The following is a 24,121-nucleotide window of genomic DNA, read 5'->3' as shown; positions in this document are numbered from 1 at the left end:
TTATTTGTCAATGGTTCTAATCCTCCTTTTATTCCCAAAACCTCTGAAGTTGCCCATTAGGCAGAGTGTCATACAGTAGATCTGCATTTCAAATATTGAAAAATCTCGACTGGCAAAATACAAAGACTGTCAATGACATATATACAGCAATATAAACAGCATGTTTTGGATGAACATTTCCATATATTAAACTCCACAGTTCAGTAAATATATTCTATATTACAGGATATTTATGTTTACAGTTAAAAGAAGCGGACGTCATTGTACAATACATTTTCTTACAAAACCAAGTCATTATGCAGCATATTTTGTTACAAAACTAATGTAAATGCATCCAGAACTGTAAGAGTATATAGCAAAGACCGCTACAAGCATATATACAAAACAAATTTATTTACAGTGTATTTAAAGTCAAATTGCTGAAGTTTTCTAATAATTTTAATACAACATTAACCAAATATTTTGTTGGATTTTGTTAGCCAGAATTCAGCTTAAGAATACATTTGAAAACATCAAATAGTAGCCTAAATTTATTTAATCATTTTGATGCAATGTATCCTTGAGTTGGTTTTAGCAAAACTACAACAAATACCAAAACACATCTTTCTGAAAACATGGTATATTTTTTAATTGATAATTGTCATGGTCATTCTAACTCTGTAAATATTTTAAATAATCAAATAATTCAGTTTATAGAAGCTACTTGAATTCATCTTGATTATAAGTTGGTTTTGAAGAAAGTTAAACATAAAAAACTCAATATAATTTTCTCCAAGAAATGTCTTAATATCTAAATAAAGCATTATCAGCCTTAATAACACTAGTGATGGCTATAAATAAGCCATGATGGTTTAAATTGTGGCGTTTCTACCAAGAGTTTCAAAACTAATGGGATGGCTAATACTCCAGCAGTGAGAGAATATGAAAACGATTTTACTAGTGTAGTCAGAAATGTGGTTTGGAAGGATAACTCACAAAATGGACAACAAATGGAATCTACAGAGCACTCTAGTGCTGTATAATTTTGGAGCTTGACCATGAAGCTAGATTTGCTTATGGAGTTCCATGACAACATACAGGTAAAATGTCCAAAACTGAGTTTTCACTGGAAGTGTTGTTAACACCAAAATGTTGAAAAAGAATGCCATTCCTTTTTAGATAAATATAAATGAATATATTTTTTAGGGTTTGATTTCGTGATTAGAGTGGAGGAAAACTTGGATTACTGAGTTTACCAGGATATTTTATCCCAAAACCTTGTTGTCTCTAGCAAGAAGCTCCAACAGGGAGAATGCTGCTGGACATAATATACAGTATATCTCCAAAGTGTCTGCCAAATGATTCAGATGGACAAAATCAATAAACGTTTTTGGCCATCACAATTTCCAATATTTGAGGTATGAAAGGCAAAATATTTTATCTCAGTACTGACAAATAAATTTTCACATTTCACCTAGTTATGAAATAACTACTGAATGCACTCTCACAGTATTTTTTACTAACAATTTTTACATTGTAGATTACATTTTCTCAAGTGCGTTAATAAACTTGTAGCCAAATGTCTCTCAGCAATTTATCTTGGTAAATCAACCTTTTCAGGGGATATTCCCCTGCTACTGACAAACTATATTTTAAAAGCTGTTCATTTAAACATCTTGTCAATTTCAGATATCAGATGACTGTTAAAGCCTTGTGGGTTTTTCTTTTGTCCTGTCTTTGTAACACAAGATAATGTCAACTTAAATGGCCCAGGAACTCTACTAGGAGTAAGGGGCAAAGTTGTTAGTTAATGCAGCCTTCTGAAATCGGTTTCAAAACATTTAAAGAATACACTGAAAATCCATGGCAGTGCTGGACTACTGTCATGGAAACAAGTGCTCCTATCACGACATAATCTTCAGCTGGTATCGCTGTGTTACCTGTTGTCTTTGTATTATCTGTCTTGCCAGAAATTTATCATTCCACAACAAAAAAGACCCATGCTCAGCAAAGTCTCAAGATTTTCAGGATCATTTTACACATTTTCAGTCAGTGAATTTACTCTGAAAATATATATTCGCTGTTGTGTATATATATGTACAACAGACCTTTTAACATTTTTAACAATACTGTGCACATGGAAAAAAAAAATTAAATCAGTGAATTATCAGTGTATACATTTTTTTAAAATGATTCCCTTTTTAACATTTCTGATTTGACCATATCCTGAAAGTGTATATAACAATTAAAAATAGACTTTTAAGACACATTTGTATAAATGTGATTTAAAGCCCTCTGACAAATTTCAGATTAACGTTCTAGTCCAGGATTATCATACAGTTAAGTATAATCTTGTGAATGAAGTCTCTTTCAGACATCATGCTATGTTGCACTTACACATAATGGTAATATAATCACACTTTTGACAGACCACAGTCAAAGCAGTACCAGTGTATTTGTTTACAACATAATTCATATTTTCTTAAAAACCTCATGTTTACTTTAAAGCACACTAACAGAAAACCGGCACACTATCTAAAATTGTCAATATAATGTCTGGTACCATAAAGCAGCAAGTTAACCTTCAGGGTTTTACATATCTGTACAATTTTAATTTAATTTAGCAGCTGAAAGAATTACAGTCTTCTCTTTGTTATAAAATAATTCAATTCTTTGGCAATTTTTTCAGACTTGGGAACTGAAAGTATGATTAATCCTGGACATTACAGAGAAGGGCACTTGTGGCCTGTTAATATAGGGGAAAAATAATAGCTCCTTAGCACATTGTCCCAAAAACTCAAGATGCAATGTCAAAGAATGCCATCATTGAAGTCTCAGCATTAGGTTGGACTACATTGTTCTCCCCAGCATTTAAAATGAAAGGCAAAGTGTCATTTTTTATTTTTACCTATGCCAAAATTCCCTGAGAATTGTAATATTTAACATGTAAAGAACAAAGTATGCAATTTCAAGAAATAGGTGTCCTATATTTCCTTTTTTAATGTTGTAAACTCTTTATTTATACTACATAGAATTTAATCATAATGTATGCCCATGAATTTTTTATTTGCAGTGAGACAACAATTTATATTTGTCTATGCATATTTCCAGAAACAATATACATATTGTATGTTTTCCCATAGTGTGATATTACTGTATGTTCATGAGGGTGTCAATGGTATATCAGTGAGTAATTGTGTTTACTGTATTTCATTTATATCAAAACCCCAAAATCGTATTATACCTGCTTGGTAATGTAGCTGCTTTACTTGTAACATGCTTATTTGCATGCTTATTTCAAACAGAGGTGGTGCTGCTTTATAGTTCAGTGGTTCTTCTGTGTGTTCCCACCATGCGCATTCATTGCAAAATGAAATATTCTGTCATAATGAACAACATCACATCATCAATCTTAGTACATATTTGTCATTTGAGAAATCATTATTACAAGGGTTTCTGAGGGGATTCTAATATCGACGTTTTTTTATACCAACTTTTTATATCAACTTTTATTCATTTTATTTTTTGAGTACTTATCCATCCTTCCATTTTCCAACTGCTTCTTCCAATTGAGGGTCAACGGGGATACAGAGCCTGTCCTGGCAAGCAATGCATGCAAGGCTTGGTACTCCCTGAAGGGAACACCAATCCATTTCAGGGCAGAGAGTCACGAAATCACACTCACTCTCACTCTCACTCTCACTCTCACTCTCACACTCACACTCACTCTCACTCTCACACTCACTCTCACACTCACTCTCACACTCACACTCACTCTCACTCTCACTCTCACGCTCACGCTCACGCTCACGCTCACACTCACACTCACACTCACTCTCTCACACTCACACACACACACACACACACCAGGGCCATACTTGCACCAGGGAGAAGTTTCCCAGAAGCCAATTAACCTACCAGCTTGTCTGTGGGCTATGAGGGGAAAAAGTGAATGTGGCTAGCTGTGGGAATGTTAGTGTAGCCATGCTGCCTAGATCCCCCTTCACTATTGTAAGTATTGAGCCAGGGAGTTGTTGCAGGGCTGTAAATGGGGTGCAAGAGAGGTGTGTGAGCCCTCCTCCCCAGTTTCTTTTATACACTCAGAGGATGTCTGGGATGGATTGAAAAGTTGACATGTGATGATAATACCCCAAAAGGAAATCCAAGGCAGAGCATACCAGAATGTCTTTTAGGCAAGATTAACAGACTTTAATTAACAAGATATGAAAATTTTTTTCAGTACTGTATTAGAGGAACCATAAGAAATGCATTTAAGATATTTTAAAAGTTTTTTAAAGGAATTAATCACATGATATTTTACTGAACTGAGCATTTTCCGTGCAATTTGACCACTAATTGGACTCCTCATTCTCAGTGTGAGTGCTCATTTATCCTTGCTTTTTTAGTATTGATGGTCCTTAATGAGATAATCGTATATCCACCTCAGAAAACCTTAAACATATTTGAAGCATCAGGCAATACTCACTAGTTCATTAATAAGTATATCAAACCTTTAAATTGAAACCCTTCTAAAAATAATTCCACTTTTGTGGTTTAAATTAAGTTTGTCATTTTAACATTCAGACCGCAGACGTGACCTGGGTTAGCCCAAGATCATTTGAATCTTCTCTTCCATGGGGGGAGAAGGAGGATAACTCCACTGCTAGTCATACTGGCTTATTCCTCCCATCAACAGTTTCCTGGGGCAAGCCGGGATCTTGCACTACACTCTTCACCCTGTTACCACCTTGTCGGTCTGCCTTTAGTTTGGAGGGACAGCAAAAGTCTTTAAAGCATCTTTTGAAATTTTCATCCAGAAATGCATAAAGAATGGGGTTGAGGCTACTGTTGGTGTATCCAAGGGCCACACAGAAAAAATAGGCTCCCATCAAAGAGGTGGTTTCTGGAACATTAGTGAGGGCTTTGACGAGGATGAAAATGTGAATAGGAGTCCAGCAGATGATAAAAACTGCCACCACCACCAGCACGAGTTTTGTGATGCGACGCAGATTCCGATCCTTCTCCCTGGAGCCGGACAGGAGTCGAACGCTCTTCAGACGGAGTATCATTAAGGTGTAGCACACAGTGATGATGAGAACAGGCACAATAAAGGCGAAAATAAAGACACAGATCTTCATTAGAGTGTCCCAGTATACGTAGGGGTCTGGAAACTGCAAAGCACATTCTGTAGTACCTATGAAATGTATATAAAAATACAATGGGAATTATAATGCATTCTGTACATAAAATTTCCACTTATTTGAATCTTTATAGGGATAGTGCACAACACGAAGTATTACATGGAGATGGTATGTGAAAAATGATTTTCAGTGTTTAAAACAGAAAAAATAATCAAAATCTGTGACATAAACAAAAAAGTCTAAATGATTAAAATATTGTTTGTTCCAGGAAATTTTAAATAAACACAACTGGTATAGAAAGAACAGTTTTTGGAATACTTTACTGCATTGTTAAATAGCACACACTATTGAAAACAATATTTAGTTTTTTAATTAATCATATTCTAGGTATTGTCAAATCTTTATTAGAACTGAAATTATGGTAGTTCTTATTTCTATCTTTTAACTCTATATATCTGGTCTTAATTCATCTATTGTATGGTTAAGTATTGTCAGCCATCACAGAGCTTATGTTAAATTAGTAGTAAGTAGTTATATTGTATGGTTCAAATCTAGTGGTTTAAGCAATGGATAACTTGGCATTCTATTTATTGTGAAAACAATTTGTTAATGCAAAAATTACCATTACCATACCATTGTCTAATGATTAAATTAATTCTGTATTGTATTTATCACACTGGAAAAACTGTGGTTAAAATTCTACAACGCATTATTTTTGTCTTAGATTAATAAATGTTCATGGTGATTTTGGAAGAGAAAAAGAGATAAAATAATGAAGTATACCATCCAGTACAGTTCAAGTATACCAGTACAATACAGTTCTGCTATGTGAGCACAGTGTCAGACAAAACTCTTCTCATACATTGTTCAAAATAAAGGTACTTCTTTTTATAAAATAAGGACTGGTCCAACACTTTTTCCAAACTACATATCATTTTAAAGTGGGAACACTGACTTACCTATAGGGATATGGTACAGTACATTGCAAATTAAAATAATTAAAACTTAAATACTGAATTTTACAGCTTATCTATTTAGTGGTAAAGTAATTTGAAAACCATAGTTACAGTATTTAGTACTGATCCAACATCACCCTGTTTCATGGTGTGATTCACCATATAATTGACATGAAAGGCAGAGTCAAATTATCAGTAAATTTAATTATACAGATAGCTTTATTAGAACAAAAAAATAATAAAAAATAAATGAAAAGGATTAAAAAGTTTAAGAGTGAATACAAATCATAAATGTAGGACTTCAGTATTACTCTGTACTCTATCTTCATGAGTCTTACCATTCAGTACCCATGAGAAATTAGGTTCATCCAAATGCAATGAAAGCTTACTTATCTATCAAATGCACACATCAATAAATTAGAACCAGGTGCAGCTCTACAGAAACATTTAAAAGATAAGATCCTAAATAATATGAGGTACTGAATATGAAAAGTACTGCAAACTTTTATCTAAATCCACTGAGAGAAAAAGCTTGACAGAGTATGGGGACTAAACCAGAATCACATAATTGTAATGCTTCAGCCATCACCCGGAACAATTGGTGATAACACAATGATAGAAAGCCTGTTAACAAGAAAAAATGATGCTATCAGTGATTGCAAAATATCTAAGTTTCTTTTTTTAAGAGAACTTCAACAGTGAATTTCAACAATCAGTGCAGTTTACGTGAAGCTGTTTATTAGAGCTCTATGGTAGGGTTCCCATTAACCAGTGAACTAAAGAGAATTCTGGGATTGGGGATAAGGCTTGAGCAAGTCTGATGGAATAAAATCACTGTCTATCTGTAATATGGTCTATAACGCACTGGCCTACCTGGATTCCCCTTTTGTTTCCGACTTAACTGGTTTCCTTAAGCCTGAACAAGCAGGTAAAATTGCTCAATCCACAGGAGAGCTCCCACCTCTTTCCCAATGGAACCCTGGTTCCTTGAAGAGTGAACTTGCTGTTGGTAGGTATTCATATGAACTACCAAAGGGAAAGACCATATGGTATACCTATTTTGTTTAACCCCAAGTCGACGGGCTGACTGAAATTCATTGGATGCCCTAACTACTGTAAAGGCACCTTCTCCTGTGTTGTTTACCTATTTATAGAGAAACCTAATGAAAACTATCTGCATTAGATTCCTCTCCTGAAACCGCATGTGAGAAACAGATGATAAGTTTACTTTAACAATAGAATGGAAGGCTAGAAGGAAACATGAAATTCATTTCAGAGCAATTATTTTCACAGAAATAAAACACTTAAGTTAAGTTGTTACTCACCATCCTTAGTCTGAGTGCTTCCCAGTACCAGAGCAGGAATGCCAGCCGCCGAGGAGAGTATCCAGATACAGATGTTGATCATCTTTGCCTTTACTGGAGTGCGGAAATCAAGGGCCTTGACAGGGTGGCAGACAGCGATGTACCGATCAACGCTCATCATGGTCAGTGTGAAAATACTGGTGAACATGTTGTAATAATCGATTGATATAAACACTTTGCAGACCACTTCTCCAAAAGGCCATGATCCGAGCAAATAATCGGTATTCTGGAAAGGCATTGTGGTGGTAACCAGAGCATCTGCCACTGCTAAATTAAAAATGTAAATGTTGGTTGCAGTCTTCATCTTTGTGTATCTAGAGAAGGAAGATTTACGTAATTAGTGAGACAGAAGCTAAAAAACAAATAAATAGCAAATTAATTATTTTTCCTCTATTAATTCTACAAATTATTTTTTTCTCTATGTAAAACATTAAGCAGGCTGTCTATCTGCATTGCTCTTCTAAGAGAGCAATGCAATGCAAGAATATTTATTTTATATACGAATACAGATGATTGTGGAGGAAAAGTGTTTATAGTGGTTAATTTCAAAATTAATAATATTTAGAATGAGCATTTCATCCCACAATGATCCCAAAGCATTTCACAAATCATTTATAGCAAAGTCTCTATTGTAACTCTGCTATAACCCTATAAGCGGATTATAAGGAGCACTTCGTCAAACTAGATAAATATTTAAAATGGAACCAACTGGGGACATGACCAGTACGTGTGGGTAAGATTAGCAGAAGCCTGCTTCCGTCTATTGCATCTTGGGTCAAAATCAAGATACAGCCTTGTGAAAAGTACGTATACCCTCTTAATATTTTATAGTTTAACATATTTATTTGACCTTCACATTGTCCTCATCCAGTCCTAATAGTAGATAAAACCAACCTCTTTTGGAAAATAATACATACAAATTCTGCTTGGTCATTATTTACTTTAAAGAAAATAGCCAGCACTGGGAGTACAGACTCTCAAGTAACATTAGAAACATTCATATTTAAACCCCGTGTGTGAACAGGATCAATGGTATATATATACCTTTGTACCTGATGTACCTGTCTTAAGTGTTGTTGAACCAAAGGGTTTGAACTATAATGAGAAAGCAGTATATAATCCGATCATTTAGAAGGGATGTGACAGATGCCGCACTTAGATAAGGGGCTCCAGGGATCTGAACACATAAAAACAATGGTAATGTTTTCAAGGTAAAATAGGCTTTAGTGCAGAATTAATAAGTCTTACACACCAAGGACTCATGGTATGTATGAGATAAGCCTCCTTATCTACCTCTAAACTCTTATAGCAGGTTGACTGCTGCCTAAACCCAACCCTGACTAACATGGGAAAATCCAATTTCTTCACTAACACATCATAAATCACCCCATGTAAGAATGTGGAATCTAACCATTCACCAGCAGTACATTAATTACCTAATAAACGTCAAGGGAATCTTTTTACAATACTTAAACGCCTTTAGTGGACTCTAATGGCAGATCGTACTGTATGTCATTAAAGACCGGCTAGCCACAAGGGCAAAAAAGAACAGAGCCCTGTCCAATGCCACAATGCAGAATGAAAATTATTGATGTGTACTGAAAACAAAGGAAAGGAATGTGATAATTTAATCAATGATACAAGTACTGGGCCAAATCCAAAATTCTTCTAAATTTGAAGTGATGCAATCTACTCTGTTAAAGTCCTTCTCAGCGTCTAAGCAAAATAGGATTTCAATATGAAAATATATATAAATTTGAATAATCTTTCTAAAAATAAATATAGAAAGAGTATGTCTACCTTTACCTCTGCCTGTCAGGTCATGCAAAATTACTGTCTGGTTATATGAAATTATTGTAGGGAAAAGTATTTCTGACAAAAATACTAGATTGTTTCCAAAAATCTTAATATCTAAATTTAAAGGTGAAATAGGGCTGTATGAAACACATAAAAGAGTGTATGTTGCCCAAGCAAAACTGAAATTCTTGTGGTTTAAAGAAGTCCATTTGAAAATATTTAGTAAAAGTCCAGCAATGGCCATTACACTGAGGACAACATATATAATTCAATTAAACAACCAAGAGGACCTGGGGATTTACCATTTTGCATGGCTTTGATGGCTTTGATAATGTCACATAATTACAGTGGTGCTTCCCAGTCTGCTCTAGACTGAAGATCACTCCAAGGTTGTTTTTCGGATCTGTTATCTAGTTTAGATTGATCCATAGTCCTTAAATCAGATTATGTGGATAATTCAGTGATCAGGAGAGAAGCAGCATTCAGTCATAGTCAGAGATCTAGAAGTTTGTCACCATATTCTTTTGTGGCACGTTGGGATCTCTGAAATTTGTTCAATATTTTTGAAAGAAAGATTACATTTTTGGTAAGTCTACCTTTGTGGTGGTTAGTCTTAGGAGCCATTATCAATCAGCAGAATCCAATCAGTCAATTAGGGAAAGTCTTGCTGCACAGCGTTTACCTGACCGGTATATAAGATTATCTTACAATTCATATATTCCTTAACACCTACAGTAAGTTAGCTACAGTATATGATGCAAGGTAGATATTTGTTTTTCCTTATTCCATCCCAATACTGTCTCAAAGGTGCACTACCCCCTAGTAAATTATAGGATGTTTGTAAGGGTCCAGATGATCTCAATCGCTCCTAGTTTCCTGAAGATGTCAGTCTGGTGCATGACCAGTACCAGCTGTGCATTGTCAAATCAAGACTTTCACCAAGTCAGGAACATGTTGCTTTCAGTGAAAAGTTGAAACAAATCAACCACCTAAAACTTACTGTTAAAGTGGAAGTGTACAAAGCATTCTTCATCAGCAGTCCTTCATACAATTACATCACAAAAAAGATCTAGTCTGGAATTGACACACAGTTGGAGTACTGTATATAATTAACTATATAATACAGTATTAACATGGAATTCAGATATAATTTTAAATACCTATTAAACACAATTTAACATTATTTTATTGATATTGAACAGTAAAATCTGTTGTATATTGAATATGTTGTTTGATTACAACTCGGTAATATCTTTCAAATATCATAGTATCTTTCAAAAAATCTGTTGAGGAAAAGTTGAGGACTTTGTATTATTTGTGCAATAGGCAATGTAAAATGCATCTGTTCCACTGTCATATACTGGAGCCAGTGTAAATCACCAGCTGTAAAAAAATGCTACAAGCACAGAATGCAGTGTAGACTAAGCATAAAGTGCTATTACATGAAAGAGGAAGTGAAGTGTAGACTAATTTACAAAACTTAAGTTTTTTTGTCTACTTTTTTCAAAATGTTGAAACTCTAACTGGATGTAACACAAAAGGTTACTGGATCTGTGATCTTCAGTAAAAACTAATGTTGGTATGTTTCAGTAAGCATAGTTTACAAACATAAACCTTTTGGTTCCAGCTACAGTATGACATTATATAAAAACAAGAGGGGTACACTGCTAATCCAAGAATCCAATTTTGTCTGCTATCAGGTAAATGTCAAGCCTTGAGAATTTGTTATAAGCAGATATATTGTTTGGAGGATTTTGTTTTGACAAAAGCTTGTTCCAAGAAAACATGGAACATCTATTGAGAAAGTCTAATGAAACCTTCCTCTTTTTTCTTAAAAAACACAGCAAATATTCAAAAAGAGGCTTTTTACTGTATGTTTCAGTTCAGTCTAAAATGTTACTACTGTGTCAGTAACCAGCATCATATATAAAATGTGGTCTAAAGCATTCTACAGATCCAACATAACTGCTCTGGACTTGTATTCCATAATGTAAGCAAACATTTGTTTTTGTTTGCATAGATGCTGAAAATGATTAATTTACCTCTCACTGTGTAACTCTCCATGGCCCATTAGTTTAAGTATGTCCAATTGTTTTTTTACCTACAGTATATGAACTGCTTTTACTAATATTTGAATTTAATTTGCCAGGTACTGTACAGTATCTGCTCAATTCTGAATCATATCCTCATCTTCCTATGTGCACCTAACTCTATGTTGTTGCTTGCTCTTCCCCTGATCTGTGTATCAGCAGAAAGTCTAGCTGGCTAATGACGGTATCTTTCATATGAAGAAAGAAGAGCAGTAGTCCTAGGGGAATCAGTCAGGGGAATCACTATGCCCAACTGAAATTCCTCTTTTCCATATACCCTTTTTATCCTACACTATACAGAATGTCAATTTGAGTTTATTTATGAGGCACACCATTTATTCCCAAAGCTTTTAGTTTAAGAATGAGCTACGTGTTGGGAACCTTGTCTATCATTTTCTGACAACCCAGATACACAAGGTAATAGGACCTACAGTATATGTGTCCATACATTTTTTGGGTTATTCAAAAAATCTAAATTCTTTAAGCAAGATGTTGCTGAGGAGAATACTTTGCCTACCTACTATAAGTTTCCAATAACAGCATTACTGCATTATTATCTAACTTGTTCCTGTATTTTAGGATAAGCCTGTTAAATCGATTTACCTGTAATTAGCTGTTACAATACATTCTCCAATACATTACATTTTTGTACATTGATCTCATATAACTTCAGCTCCCCTGGAATTTCTCTAGCTTTCATTGATTAGCAGAAAAATTCTTGTTTATAACCTCATTGATTTCTTTTCTAACCTTAGGATATGGATATGGAATTTCTTCATTTCCTGTGTTTATTTTAACATGACATATCCATCCAGAAAAAAGAAATCATCAGCCATTGCCTCTTAATTAAATGCTAACTTTACTTTACAGGATGTTATTATCCTTATAAACTATACTATAATTTTAAATTGTAGCCATCCGTTTACTAACCACTTCCTCAAATTCATGGTTGTGGGGAAGCAAAGCCTCTCCCAGCAAACACTGGGAGGAAGACACCAGTCTATCTCAGGGCAGAGACAGAGACTCAAACACAGACACACTCACACCAAGGTCCTGTTTTCCCAGAAGCCAATTAACATACATACTAGTATGTTTTGTGGCTGTGGGAGGTAACTTGAGAACCCACGTGAACATGGGGAGAACATATAAACTCCACAACACATGATAGCAGTCCAGGTCCAGAACTTTAACCTGAAACCCGACCCCTAGAGTGGCAAGGCAGGAAAGCTAACTACTGTGCCACCATGCCGTTAAAACTTGATATCATGACCAATAATGAACTTCAGGTGACGCTGTACATCCCAGGAATTTGAGCAGAAATGGGTTGATATACAGATATAGTATGCTTCCTAATGCATCGTTGCACAAACAAAACAATTTTCTTCTTTTGCAAGACTGTTACTGTATATAAGCATCATAAGGGATCAAAAGTTATTACTTTATCAGAGAAGGCTTTTAGAATAATAAAGTATACATAATTTGTTAAATTGTTTGTGCCATTTTGATTAATTGATCATTCATGTCCTGTGTGACACAATTGAGTGATTTTGATGCATAAGCACTAATTCACCTCTTTAATAAAACAGCTGACTGGGAATATTGCTGATGGGGTGATGTAACCTATTGAATGTCTCACCCACTGGAAAAACTAGAGAGATACCTATATGCCCTGCTTATCAAGAGAACCACTCCTTTGTGCCAACATCTGGTTCATTGGAGGCTAAGATGGGACTAAGTCAGGACTAAGTTACTCATGGTCTGGGATGTTCAGAGCCAGCAAATTCTAACTTGGCAACACTTTACAGCTAAACATAGTCTTACAACGAGTCTGTCAATGATAGGTCATTACTCCTTGCAAAGACCTACACATCATCTTGCTCGGTATTTGTGACCTTTTCTGCACTGCCAGTCTCCCAGAAACTCCCACATCAGCAGTTCAATCTTCACATCAGCAGTTCAACTGTGAAGAGGTGGTAGTGTCATCAACTGCAGGCCAGATGGTTACACAGGGACTCATGCACAATAATACAATAATTGATTTAGTATTTAGTAATTGATTTAGTATGTGTAACAACCAATCAATAGGGTCATTCACATATGATGCTCGGGGCAGGAGTATTTGTCACTACTCTATTTGTCAGAACTCTATTTGTAATGATTAATGGCAACCTGACTGTACGATACTTGTCCTAGGACCTTCCTGCAATTTAGAATTTCTAAATTCTAAAATGACGACTTGTACCAACTCAATGCATGTTCTCATGCTGCCCTTATAATAACAGCTGTCTTGTGAGATGCGAATGAGAATGTGATAGTTATGCTGTGGGTTCTCACCAGACCTGAGCCACATCAAAAATATGCAGCTGGGAATATGTGTAGCATTTAGTGCTCAGAGACCAGTGGACAGGCTCTATGATAGGAATGGGACAAAATCCCACAACACAGCATCTGCAACTTATTGCAAAGCACGAAGTGCAGTTGTACAGCTTGTATCACTTCCAAAGGTGGTCACAGATGCCGCTAGTCTGTGACTCACAGTACGTACATTGTTGATCAAGCCTATTGATGACAAATGTTAATCAGCATAATCAGTGAAAATATCAATGCCATCTGTTCAATAAAATGTCAGTGCACCTGTTACAAAAATGATACTGTCATTTTCCTGATAATAAAATGTGAATTTGTTGCAGTTATAAAAGATAAACCCATTTTGATTCTCGATATATTCTAAAAAATACATTTATATAGACATACAGAAGTATAATTGTGTAAATAAATAAACTACATGAAGCATAACATTTAGCATTATTTCTCGCTTATTTCTCCCTATTTCTCAAAAAGAGTAGGGGTGTCCTGGACAAATTTCCCATGGGTCCTTACCAATCATGGCCTCCTAATAATCCCCATCTATGAATTGGCTTCATTACTCTGCTCTCCTCCCCACTGAGAGCTGATGTGTGGTGAGCGTTCTGGTGCACTATGGCTGCTGTCACATCATCCAGGTGGATGCTGTACATTGGTGGTGGTGGAGGGGAGTCACTGTTACCTGTAAAGCGCTTTGAGTGGAGTGTCCAGAAAAGCGCTATATAAGTGTAAGCAATTATTATTATTATTATTGCTTTATTTATCATATCTACTTCATCTTCCTATTAGAGTTTATAAGAGTATGGGCAATATTAATTCACACTATATAGAAACAAGAAATATAATCCATCCATCCAATTTCTAACCAATTAATTCCAGCCAATTAACTCACCCATATGCCTTTGCACTGTAGGAGAAAAACCCACATGGATGCACAGAGAACATACAAACTTCATGCAAATGATAATCCAGGTCCAAACTCAGTAGATTCTCACCACATATCCTGAAACCTGTAGTTGTATTTTTTTCCTGTTTTGTGAAGGTTTGTGGCCTTTTCAGCGGCTTAAGAATTTAAAATTAATCTGTTTTTCTCCAAGGCTGTTAAGGTATCCATACAGTACATAAACGTATGGAAGTTGCTTTAAAGACAAGCAAAAAAATACACAGTAATGCCTACACAAGCTCCACTATATTAAATCCAGCATTTTTGTTGGGGGAGGGTTCCCATGTGCTTTAAACTTAAAAACCAGATATATCAAAAAAATCCCCCATCTCTTCTAATGTATGAACACATTTGGTAGCCACATCTCCCTCCCAGCTCTAGTGAATGTCTTATTCTTACTGAACAAAAAGCTAGTAGAATGTTAATCATGCATGAATCATAATGCTTCTATCAACTTGACTTTAACAAGAAACAAAATAATAATAATAATTCAAATACCATAAACATTCAGAATATTTTACTTCAAAATCGATACATGAGATTGTACAGTATTTTGTTTTTGAAAATATCATGAGCTCAAGCCTCTTGGGAATTTCAGGAGCAATGGCAGCACTGACATAAGGAGGTGACCTAACCTGTAAGCATCTATGATATCACTTCCCAAAAAGCTAAAAATACCAAAGTAAGACCTTCTCTTCCATGCATTCATTTTTTTAAATCCCTCCTCCACCCCATAACCACCTTTGCTACAACCCTCTGTTTGATTCCTTACTCTGCAGGGGGTCCTAACTTCGTTGTTCTGATACTAGGTGGTTGGCCCACGGTGATTCAATAAACACATTTTTTGTTGAGTGCTGTTATTGCTAGTGAAATGTGACAATAATTTTAAATGGTCAGGTCAAGATAGTATTTTTTTAAACTGATACAAAGACTTCAATACTTTTCTGTTTTTAAACCCTACTCAAATGAAATGAATGAGACTGAGTGGAAGGTAAAAAAATATTTCAATTGCCGTGTCTTTGGCATGATTATATTGCTAAAACCGAATGACAGAATTATTGCTGTATGGCTATTGTATGTCTATGCAATGAATTGCCAACAATACATGCCCTCTGTTGAATGTACAATAAAAGAATTACAGTACTGTATGTGAAAGCTCAGGGAAAGCAGGAATATATGCCTATTGGAATGTTCTTTATAAGTAATGCTGGCTTTGTATATGAATAAGTATGAAGTACAAAAAAATGAAAATCAACTGTTTTGAACAACACAAATGCAATTTAAAATCATAATAATAATTAAAAAAACTGATTACTGGTAAAAATGAGATATACTGTAGCATGATTCCTTGGTTAAAGAATACAAAGTACCTGCTGACATGTTCTTGGTACCAAACCTGGCAAACCCTTTAGTACACATGCCCTATGCAAAGTACCCATACCATTGAGAGAAAAAAGATCTCAGAATGTCAGAACATCAGAATACCTTAAAAGAACAGAAATATCCAAAGGATAATACATTACAGTCTTCGTCATGTTCATGCATTCTGGGATCCAACAGTGCTTTAAAACTGTACTCCTGGTCAAATAAGACTGTTTTGCTCTAAAATAATATACTGTCCCCATCATTTTTCTCATATTGCAGGAAATTTTCTTTCAGAAAGGCTTTCAAACAAAAGTTAATCATCCAATCAAAACAATCACACACAAACTCTTGCGGGGATTCTCCAAATGGACAGTTGTGAAGCACCCGGAAGGATCAAATAATCAGATTTTTATGAAGCTGGTTTATTTTGAAATTCAGTATGTCCATCTACTGTATGCATCCTCTAAAAGACGCTTATTACTGGTAAGAGTCATGGTGAGTGGAGCAGTTAGGAGAAAATGACTTCTCTCACTGCACTATTACCTAGTCTGGTATTAAGGAGTGATAATGGAAGGATCAATCAAAAAAGTATAATAGTATGAATTGAAGAAAGTGGATTCATGCTGTTCTCACATAAGATAAAAGGGAATGGGTTTAAGGACAAAAGGTGGGACTGTACTACTGTACAAAGTACTACATTCCACTGAGTTTTTATAATTCGGCATTTTTAATTGTGCATAGCTGGTACAGTAAATCACGCGTGCTTCACGTTTTGCTTCATTTATTTGCTCAGGTACTCTCAGGTTGCTTAGGGATAGTTTATGGACAACCATTTTCAAGTCTTTCCATAGATTCTCAATTGGATTTAATTCAGGACTGATCACTGTCTTGCTGAAAGATGTTTTTGTAACCAAGTTTTAGGTGTTCATTACCTTTTTTACCTTCAGTACCTTCATTACCTTTAAAGGTCCTCCTTGTCTTATTCTATCTAGTTCGAAGGCCAGATTATACACGTCCATGGTGGACTTTTAGACATGGCACCAGAGATAACATTATTACACTTTAAAAAATTGTGATGGGGAATATAAAGACTAAGTAGTGTGGACCTTGGTTTAATGTCTCATTTGAAGGATGACACATCAGTGTGTGATTCCTGCTACTTACTGGTCTACTAATATGACTTGCAGCATATAGTGTACATAGTTCCTTTTCTTTAATGGTTAATTTAGCAAACACAACAAATTTACTAAAGCAGAAATATTGGTGCAGTGAAGTGAAATATTCATAAGTGTAATTTTCTATATGCATGAAAACATGTATGCAAAATAATATCCAGCAATAAAAGATGACATTCTATTGTTTTCTCTCACATTAAACTGAAACACAAATTCCATGGTGACCATAAAATAACAGCCAAAAAGAATGCAGAAAAATGTACAGAGTGCAAGGGTGAAAGTATCTTAATTCACTGTTCACTGTACTGCAAAATACAATCATCAGCACTAAAAACAGAAACGCAAGATTAGAATTTGAAAAGAAGTACAAAGATGAACCACAACAGTTCTGGAACAAAGTTTCATGGACAGACAAGAGGAAGATAAATGTTTATCAAAATGACCGAAAGGCAAATGAGTGGAGAAAGAGAGAAACTGCAAATACCCAAAGCACAACACCTCATTTGTGAAGCACCATGAAGGTAATGGCATGGCTTAGGCATACACGGACGTCTCTGAAAATTGGCTCACTTTATTGAGGATGGAACTGATGATAGCAGCAGCAGAATGAATTCTGAAGTCTACAAAAACACATTGAGTGGTAACTCACCCTGCAGCAAGACAATGACCTGAAACATTCTGGCACTGAAACCAAGAAGTTTATCAGGAAGAAGTGGCAACGTTTGAAAAGTCAATCACCTGATTTGAGTCCTTTTGAATATGCATTTTACTTGCTGAAGAGGAAACTAAAGCCAGAAAACCCCACAAACTACCAACAACATTAAAGTGGCTACAGTTAAGGATTGGGAAAGCATCTCAAAGGAACATATCAAGAGTTTGATGATGTTGATGAGTAAGGAGTCTGTGACCAAGTACTAACTTTCCACTAGTTTGATTTAAGTTAATTTGTCTCAGTACTGATACTCACTAGAATAGGAGGAACAAACACAGCAAATTATATTTTTCTAACATGACTAAACATGTTTACAAACTAAAATCCAGGACTAAAAGTTGAAATTGACACATTAATATTCTTGCCTGAAATACAAATCTCTTTAATACATAGCCAAAATTACAATTTCACTTACTAATACTGATACTAATTGTACCTAATACAACTTTCACTGTATTTTTTATTTTATTTTTTCTCTACATTGGATACACAATATTTTGACAATAAAGAAATCATAATTGTTTAAAAATATATTTTACTAAAAACAACTTTATTCCATTTAAATGATTGTAGATTGATTTTTTCTAAATGTTGCATTTTTATCAAATGCAAAGTATTGTATATATCTATTTATATGAATTATTAAAATAATAAATTTGTAGGTGAGACATGTCAGTTAAAGAAAGGATCAATGTATTATGTCCATTTGTACATATGTACAGTACATATTACAACAGGATATATTTTATCCTTTAAATAGAGAGGCTACATTGTGATCAACTCTTACAGTATGTTAAACATATCTGTGACTGTTCCCCAATGCATACTGAATGTTTTTAAAAAATGAAATAAACTTTAAGAGTAAACATTTATATGATAACAGTTTTGAATAAAGGACAATTCGTGAATGTGTTGCTGTTGTTGTCTTGGAGATCTAAACAGCGGTGGAAAGGATTAATACTGAGCATACTGGAAAAAAACTACATAAATCATTTTATAATTCTTGTACCATGCAGTCCAAAGCCCTGACATTTTTAAATGATTACCTTCAGAAAAAAATATATGTCCACAATTTCCACAGTGCTTTATGTCTGTGGTATAAATATTAATTGTCTGTATGATCATCAGGTCCTGGATATAATAAGACTATGCTATAGATCCTTGTGGCGTTTATGTGCCTGGTAGTTTGCTGAATATTTATCACCTTATTACCAACAGTATTCATTTTTAATACAGTAAAAATTGTATCAGGACATCTTATTTTTGACTTCTAACAAATGAATGATGTGTGGATACTTACAGAGCTTAAACACTGTAGATAAGGGGGAAATGATCTTTCTATTCCCTTATGCTAAAAGCAGAATGATTTAAAAATGTCTTTATTTTGTCAGTTCAGAACTAACTTGATCTTAAATCTAAATGCACGCCCCTCTGATGTCCCGGAGAATTGCAGACAAGAGGCAACACTACTAAATTTGTTAGATGGCTTTCTTTAGCTTTGTTTTTTATATTTTCATGCAACACATGGAAAGATTAGTATACATTTAAGAATGAGTTTGAATGAACATAAAAACGCTACTTCAATCTGCATCCCAGTCTCAGTATACTGCATATCATCAGTACTCAAAATATATTTATTCTGATCAAGAGGCCTACTGTATTCAAATTACAATCATCAACACTAATATGAAATAGTTTTTGCTGTAAATTGATATAATAATAATCATTATTTCATTTAGTGCCTTTTAAATAGCATCTCAAAGTGCTTTAGGGTAGGTGTAAAAAAACAGTTAAAAGAAAACAGTTATAAGGATAGCAAATTACAAAATAAGCACGTATAGGAAACACAAGGGATTAGAAGTGCAGCAGAAGATACTGTACGTGGTCATTAGAAAATGGTGTAGACACAGACACTAATTAAATAAAAGTCTTTCTGAAAAGAAAGAGTCCAGATTTAAATGCACTCAGGATAGGTGACTCTCTGATATCCTTTGGGATACTGTACAATTCCAGAGCTTTGGGGTGTAGCAAGAGAAGGCCCTATCACCAGCAGAATGTAAACAAACTTGTGGGACATATAGTATGGAACACCAGAGTCAGATTATTTAAGGTTGTGATGTGGGGGCAGATAATAAGTCAGATAGGTACTGAGGTGCCAAGTCAAGTACAGTTAGACCCTTGTACGTGAAGATTTTGAAATCGACTCAAAACCTGATAGAAGCCAGTGCAAGGCTTCTGTGCAAGATGGGCATAATGTGGTCGCATGCATGCAACCTGGTCAGGATTCTGTTAAATTCTGAACATACTGTATTTGTTCAGTATGGATTTACAGTCGATACCCCAGTGAGCTGGGTGTTGCAGTAATCGATTTCTCAAAAGACGAATGTGTTGATCAGCTTTTCTGCTACAGACAAAGACAACAATAGGACATTATCTGGCTGTAGTTATAAGATAAAATAATTATATTTTTACAGTATGCTGTACATGAATCAAGTCATAATGAAATAACACCCCTACATTGTTAAATTTTGATTGAAATTCAGGCACATTGCCATCCATAGAGGGTTACTGTATCGTTTTTACTGTAGGTGATGGGAGGTGCTGAGTAGCATGACCTCAGTCTTATCACAGTTTAATTGAAGGAAATTTTAAGTAATCCAGGTTTTTATATCAGAGATGCAATTAGAAAGTGCAGAAACAGCTACTTCATTGTCAGGTTTAGTATGGGCATACATTTGAGTATCTTCAGCATAGAAATGATAATTCGGCATGTATGATTTTAATAACCTGACCAAGTGCAAATGTGTAAATGCTGAACAGCAGGGGGCCCACCATCTTCATCCACATCAAAGTCATGGGAGAGCTGGAGCCTATCCTGGCAAGCAGTGGGTGCTACGCAGGGTACACCCTGAATGGAATGCCAATCCATTGCAGGGCACACGGACTACAAAACCCACATACTCACATCAGGGCCAATTTACCAGAAAGCCAATTAACCTACCAGCCACTGATATGAGAAATCCACATTTCAAAATATCCCTATGGGTGTGGGAAATACAGTATGCACATGTGAATGATATTTAAGATTTGAAAACTTGATTGTCAATGAAATGATAAGCAATCATGAACAGACAGTAGGTAACAAATGCATGAGAGTAGCTAGACCCAATAAACCCAATAAAAAGCTGACTTTATTGTGACTAACGGGCATAAAATTCATCACGGTATGGCATGCAAAATAATGCTTCAGTAATATTTAATGGGTTAAAAGGTGAGGACAGCACCATGTATCGTGGGTGAATGTTGTCATGATCAAACTACATTAGGTATATTTGTTACAAAAGATTACACTCCCCAAATAAGTAACTACACAAACGTTCATCACATGTGATGCATTAATCACATACTGATTAGAGGGCAGCACAGTGGTGCCGTGGTTAACATTGCAGCTTCACAGTGCTGCGACCAGGGGCCCTGGGTTCAATTCTGGACCTGGTGTATTTCCATTGAGTTTGTATGTTCTCCCCATATCCATGTGGGTTTCCTCTGAGTGCTCCCGTTTCCTCCCACAATCCAAAAACAATTGACTTCTGGGAAAACCGGCCTTAGATGTGAGTGTGTGCGTATCTGTGTCTCTATGACTGGCGTCCTGCCCAGGATGTACCCCTCGGTGCTCTCATTACTTGCTGGGAAAGACTTCGGCTCCCCCGCAACCTTGAACTGGATGAAGCGGTTAGAAAAATGAATGGAAAACTGATTGACTAGGAAATTAGAGTAGGCAAGATGTAATGATTTTACTGAGGGTACAGTATGTTCTCCTGAAAAGAATTAAGCATCACTGGAGGTTAGAGCAAAATGGTTATGATTAACATCTAAAGTAGGGCTGTCTAAGACTTTTAATCATCAAATTAAAAATGTCCAAATAAGAAATAAAACTCACACCAATTCTAAGTTGCTAATAGCATCCTATTTAATATATTATTTATTACGTTTGTTAGGGTCTTATATGTTCAATATTTTGTTGCACTATTACTACAGTATAACACTATGTGGGAAATTGCAAAGGTTAAGTCCACGCTGATAAGTAGGAAAAAAAAAACGTTTCGGTTATCAAGCCTTCTTCGGGTCTTAATATTATATAGGCAAGCCCACTTACATTAAATGATAACTGATTAATAATAAACAGTAAAAATATAAAATAACAATATTGTCCTTAGAAAATCTGTTTCAGAAACGTCCATTATGTAGATTACTTGATTTATGGAAATAAATCAGTTTTCCTCATGCCAATATTATGTCATGAAAATTCACCGCAGATGAGGTCATATCAGGCGTATAGTGCAATGCAGCATAAAAAGACAGCGTCTTTTGGAGGGAGAAAATTAATGCAGAGAATCTAAATTCAACATTTTGCTAGATAGAAAAGCTAAAAGTACTACTGAACATTTATTGCAGTTCTCCGTCTTCATTTTCAGAGCTATTTTCTGTTAAAAATAACCGCTGGGTGGCTCACGTGTATTCAAAATGAAAAGGCACAGTTATAACACTGAAGTCTAAATAGGACAACTTTGGTTTCTGAGATATAAGAACTAACGTTGCGGGAGAAAAACAACTGATATAATTTGTAAAAAAAATAATTAAATATTGATTGAAATAATTATTAACATGTTAAAAATATAAATATAAATATGAATCTTACCTGATGATAACATACATGACTAGACAGTTGCCCACCAAGCCCACCACAAACACAACGGAATAAACAGCAGTAATGATGGGAATGATAGGCGACATGGTTTGATTTGCCCAGCCGTGCTCATCTGTGACATTATCTATGTCAAAATAACCAGACAGCCATGTGGAGCACTCCTCGGACGAGACAGGGAAGCAACTGTCTTCTTTAAAAATCTCCACTGGCTTCTCCATTGCTTGTGGATCTTAATAAAAGTAAGAGTAAGAAGAAGAAAAAATATTTAGAACAGTTCTTATATCATAGTCTGAAACATATATATTAAAGATAGTGCTAATTCATTGTATGTTACAAAAATAAAGTCTGTCAAAACGTTCATCGAAATACAATCTGTCAAATATGTGTTTATAAAACATAAACAAACACGTATATGGTATCTGTATTTTGGAACAAGCACAAACACAAAATCATTTTTTTTCTTACTGAAACGTCTTCTATCTAAACGACTTCACCATCATGTTCGTCTACTGTACATGTACTGTACAAAAAGGGTATTACATTACCAAAGCACATGAATGAAAAGAAAACAGAAGACGAATACTACAGATTTCTAAAAAAAATAAAATAAAGTAAGGTTTCTTGAAACATACCTGCACAATTGCAATTCCACCTTCGGTATTCTTTTGTGGTTAAAATCTGAGACCAAGCTGATATATTTGCTATTCGCTCGCAAAAGAGACTCTTGGAGACGCAAACTTTGTTGATAGTGGCTATGAAGAAGCCAGACACCTGTACTCGCAGTTTCACAGCACAGCACGGACTGTACCGCTCAGTCACTCCTCCACTCTCTCCCCCGGCTTCTGCGGCTCGGATGACATCAGAGTAGTGACAATAGCCCAGAGATCTTAACACAGGACACAGGCTACTTGGAGTAAACAAAACCAGCAGATCTGTCTGACTGCCTATTTAATCTGATAGATCGTGTTTGTTTTTGGCTCATTCCCAGTACTAGTCAAGAGTTACTGTGTTCATCAATATCATTTTTCAGATTAAAATCAGTATACAGTACATAAACGATGAATTACTGCATATGTATTTATTGCATACAGTAACTATTTAATAAAGACACAATTTAAGGCCTATAAAATATTATATATATATTAAAGTATAGAGACTGTTACGAGTTACATTATTAAATACGAGGAAATGTTTTCAGCACATCAAACAAATATAACACAAAGTGCAATTCTTTTAGTAAAACTGCCACCACCTTCACTAATAGTACTACAAATACTACGCTATTTTTACATTTTTTTCAGAATAAATATTTTTTATATTTTTTGCCTAAAATTGTTTACAGAATTATGTGGTACAGTATACGCAACAAACAAAACTCCAGTGAGTTTCACAGTGTTTCTTCAAACCAGGGAATAATTATACATTCAAACAATTACTGTAGCTGTAATGGTCATAGCCCAATTTTACAAAGTGCAGAGAATTAGAAGTTAAGACAATCTAAAATCTTCAGAAAACCTGCTTTGGGAG

The 24,121-nt window shown here is 35.2% G+C and overlaps 1 protein-coding gene and 1 long non-coding RNA gene across 2 annotated transcripts in view; both read right to left on the bottom strand.

The window, feature by feature from the left end:
• Positions 1 to 23,441, bottom strand: oprk1 (opioid receptor, kappa 1). The gene is made up of 4 exons (XM_088642448.1): positions 23,227 to 23,441; positions 22,586 to 22,823; positions 7,402 to 7,754; positions 1 to 5,173 (listed from the first exon to the last, which is right to left on the bottom strand). The coding sequence occupies exons 2-4, from the start codon at positions 22,810 to 22,812 to the stop codon at positions 4,647 to 4,649; spliced, it is 1,107 nt and encodes a 368-aa protein (XP_088498574.1). The 5' UTR covers positions 22,813 to 22,823; positions 23,227 to 23,441; the 3' UTR covers positions 1 to 4,646.
• Positions 1 to 24,121, bottom strand: part of LOC148655667 (uncharacterized) — a 340,056-nt gene continuing 315,935 nt past the window's right edge. The window contains exon 2 of the long non-coding RNA XR_015940777.1: positions 1 to 2,040. This is a non-coding gene — a long non-coding RNA (uncharacterized LOC148655667). The remainder of the gene's footprint in view (positions 2,041 to 24,121) is intronic.

This window comes from Lepisosteus platostomus, chromosome 8, assembly GCF_059453375.1.
Source record: "Lepisosteus platostomus isolate fLepPlt1 chromosome 8, fLepPlt1.hap1, whole genome shotgun sequence".
In the NCBI taxonomy this organism is placed as follows: Eukaryota; Metazoa; Chordata; class Actinopteri; order Semionotiformes; family Lepisosteidae; genus Lepisosteus; species Lepisosteus platostomus.
The sequence above is the reverse complement of the archived record's forward strand: the minus strand, read 5'-3'. Positions and strand labels throughout refer to the sequence as shown.

Excerpts from the sequence above, each read along its gene's own strand:
- oprk1 (XM_088642448.1), bottom strand. The coding sequence starts at position 22,812 with ATGGAGAAGCCAGTGGAGATTTTTAAAGAAGACAGTTGCTTCCCTGTC. Across the intron at positions 7,755-22,585 it reads GTCATGTATGTTATCATCAG|ATACACAAAGATGAAGACTG; the intron begins GTAAGATTCATA and ends TTCCTTCTCTAG. Across the intron at positions 5,174-7,401 it reads AAGCACTCAGACTAAGGATG|GTACTACAGAATGTGCTTTG; the intron begins GTGAGTAACAAC and ends TACATTTCATAG.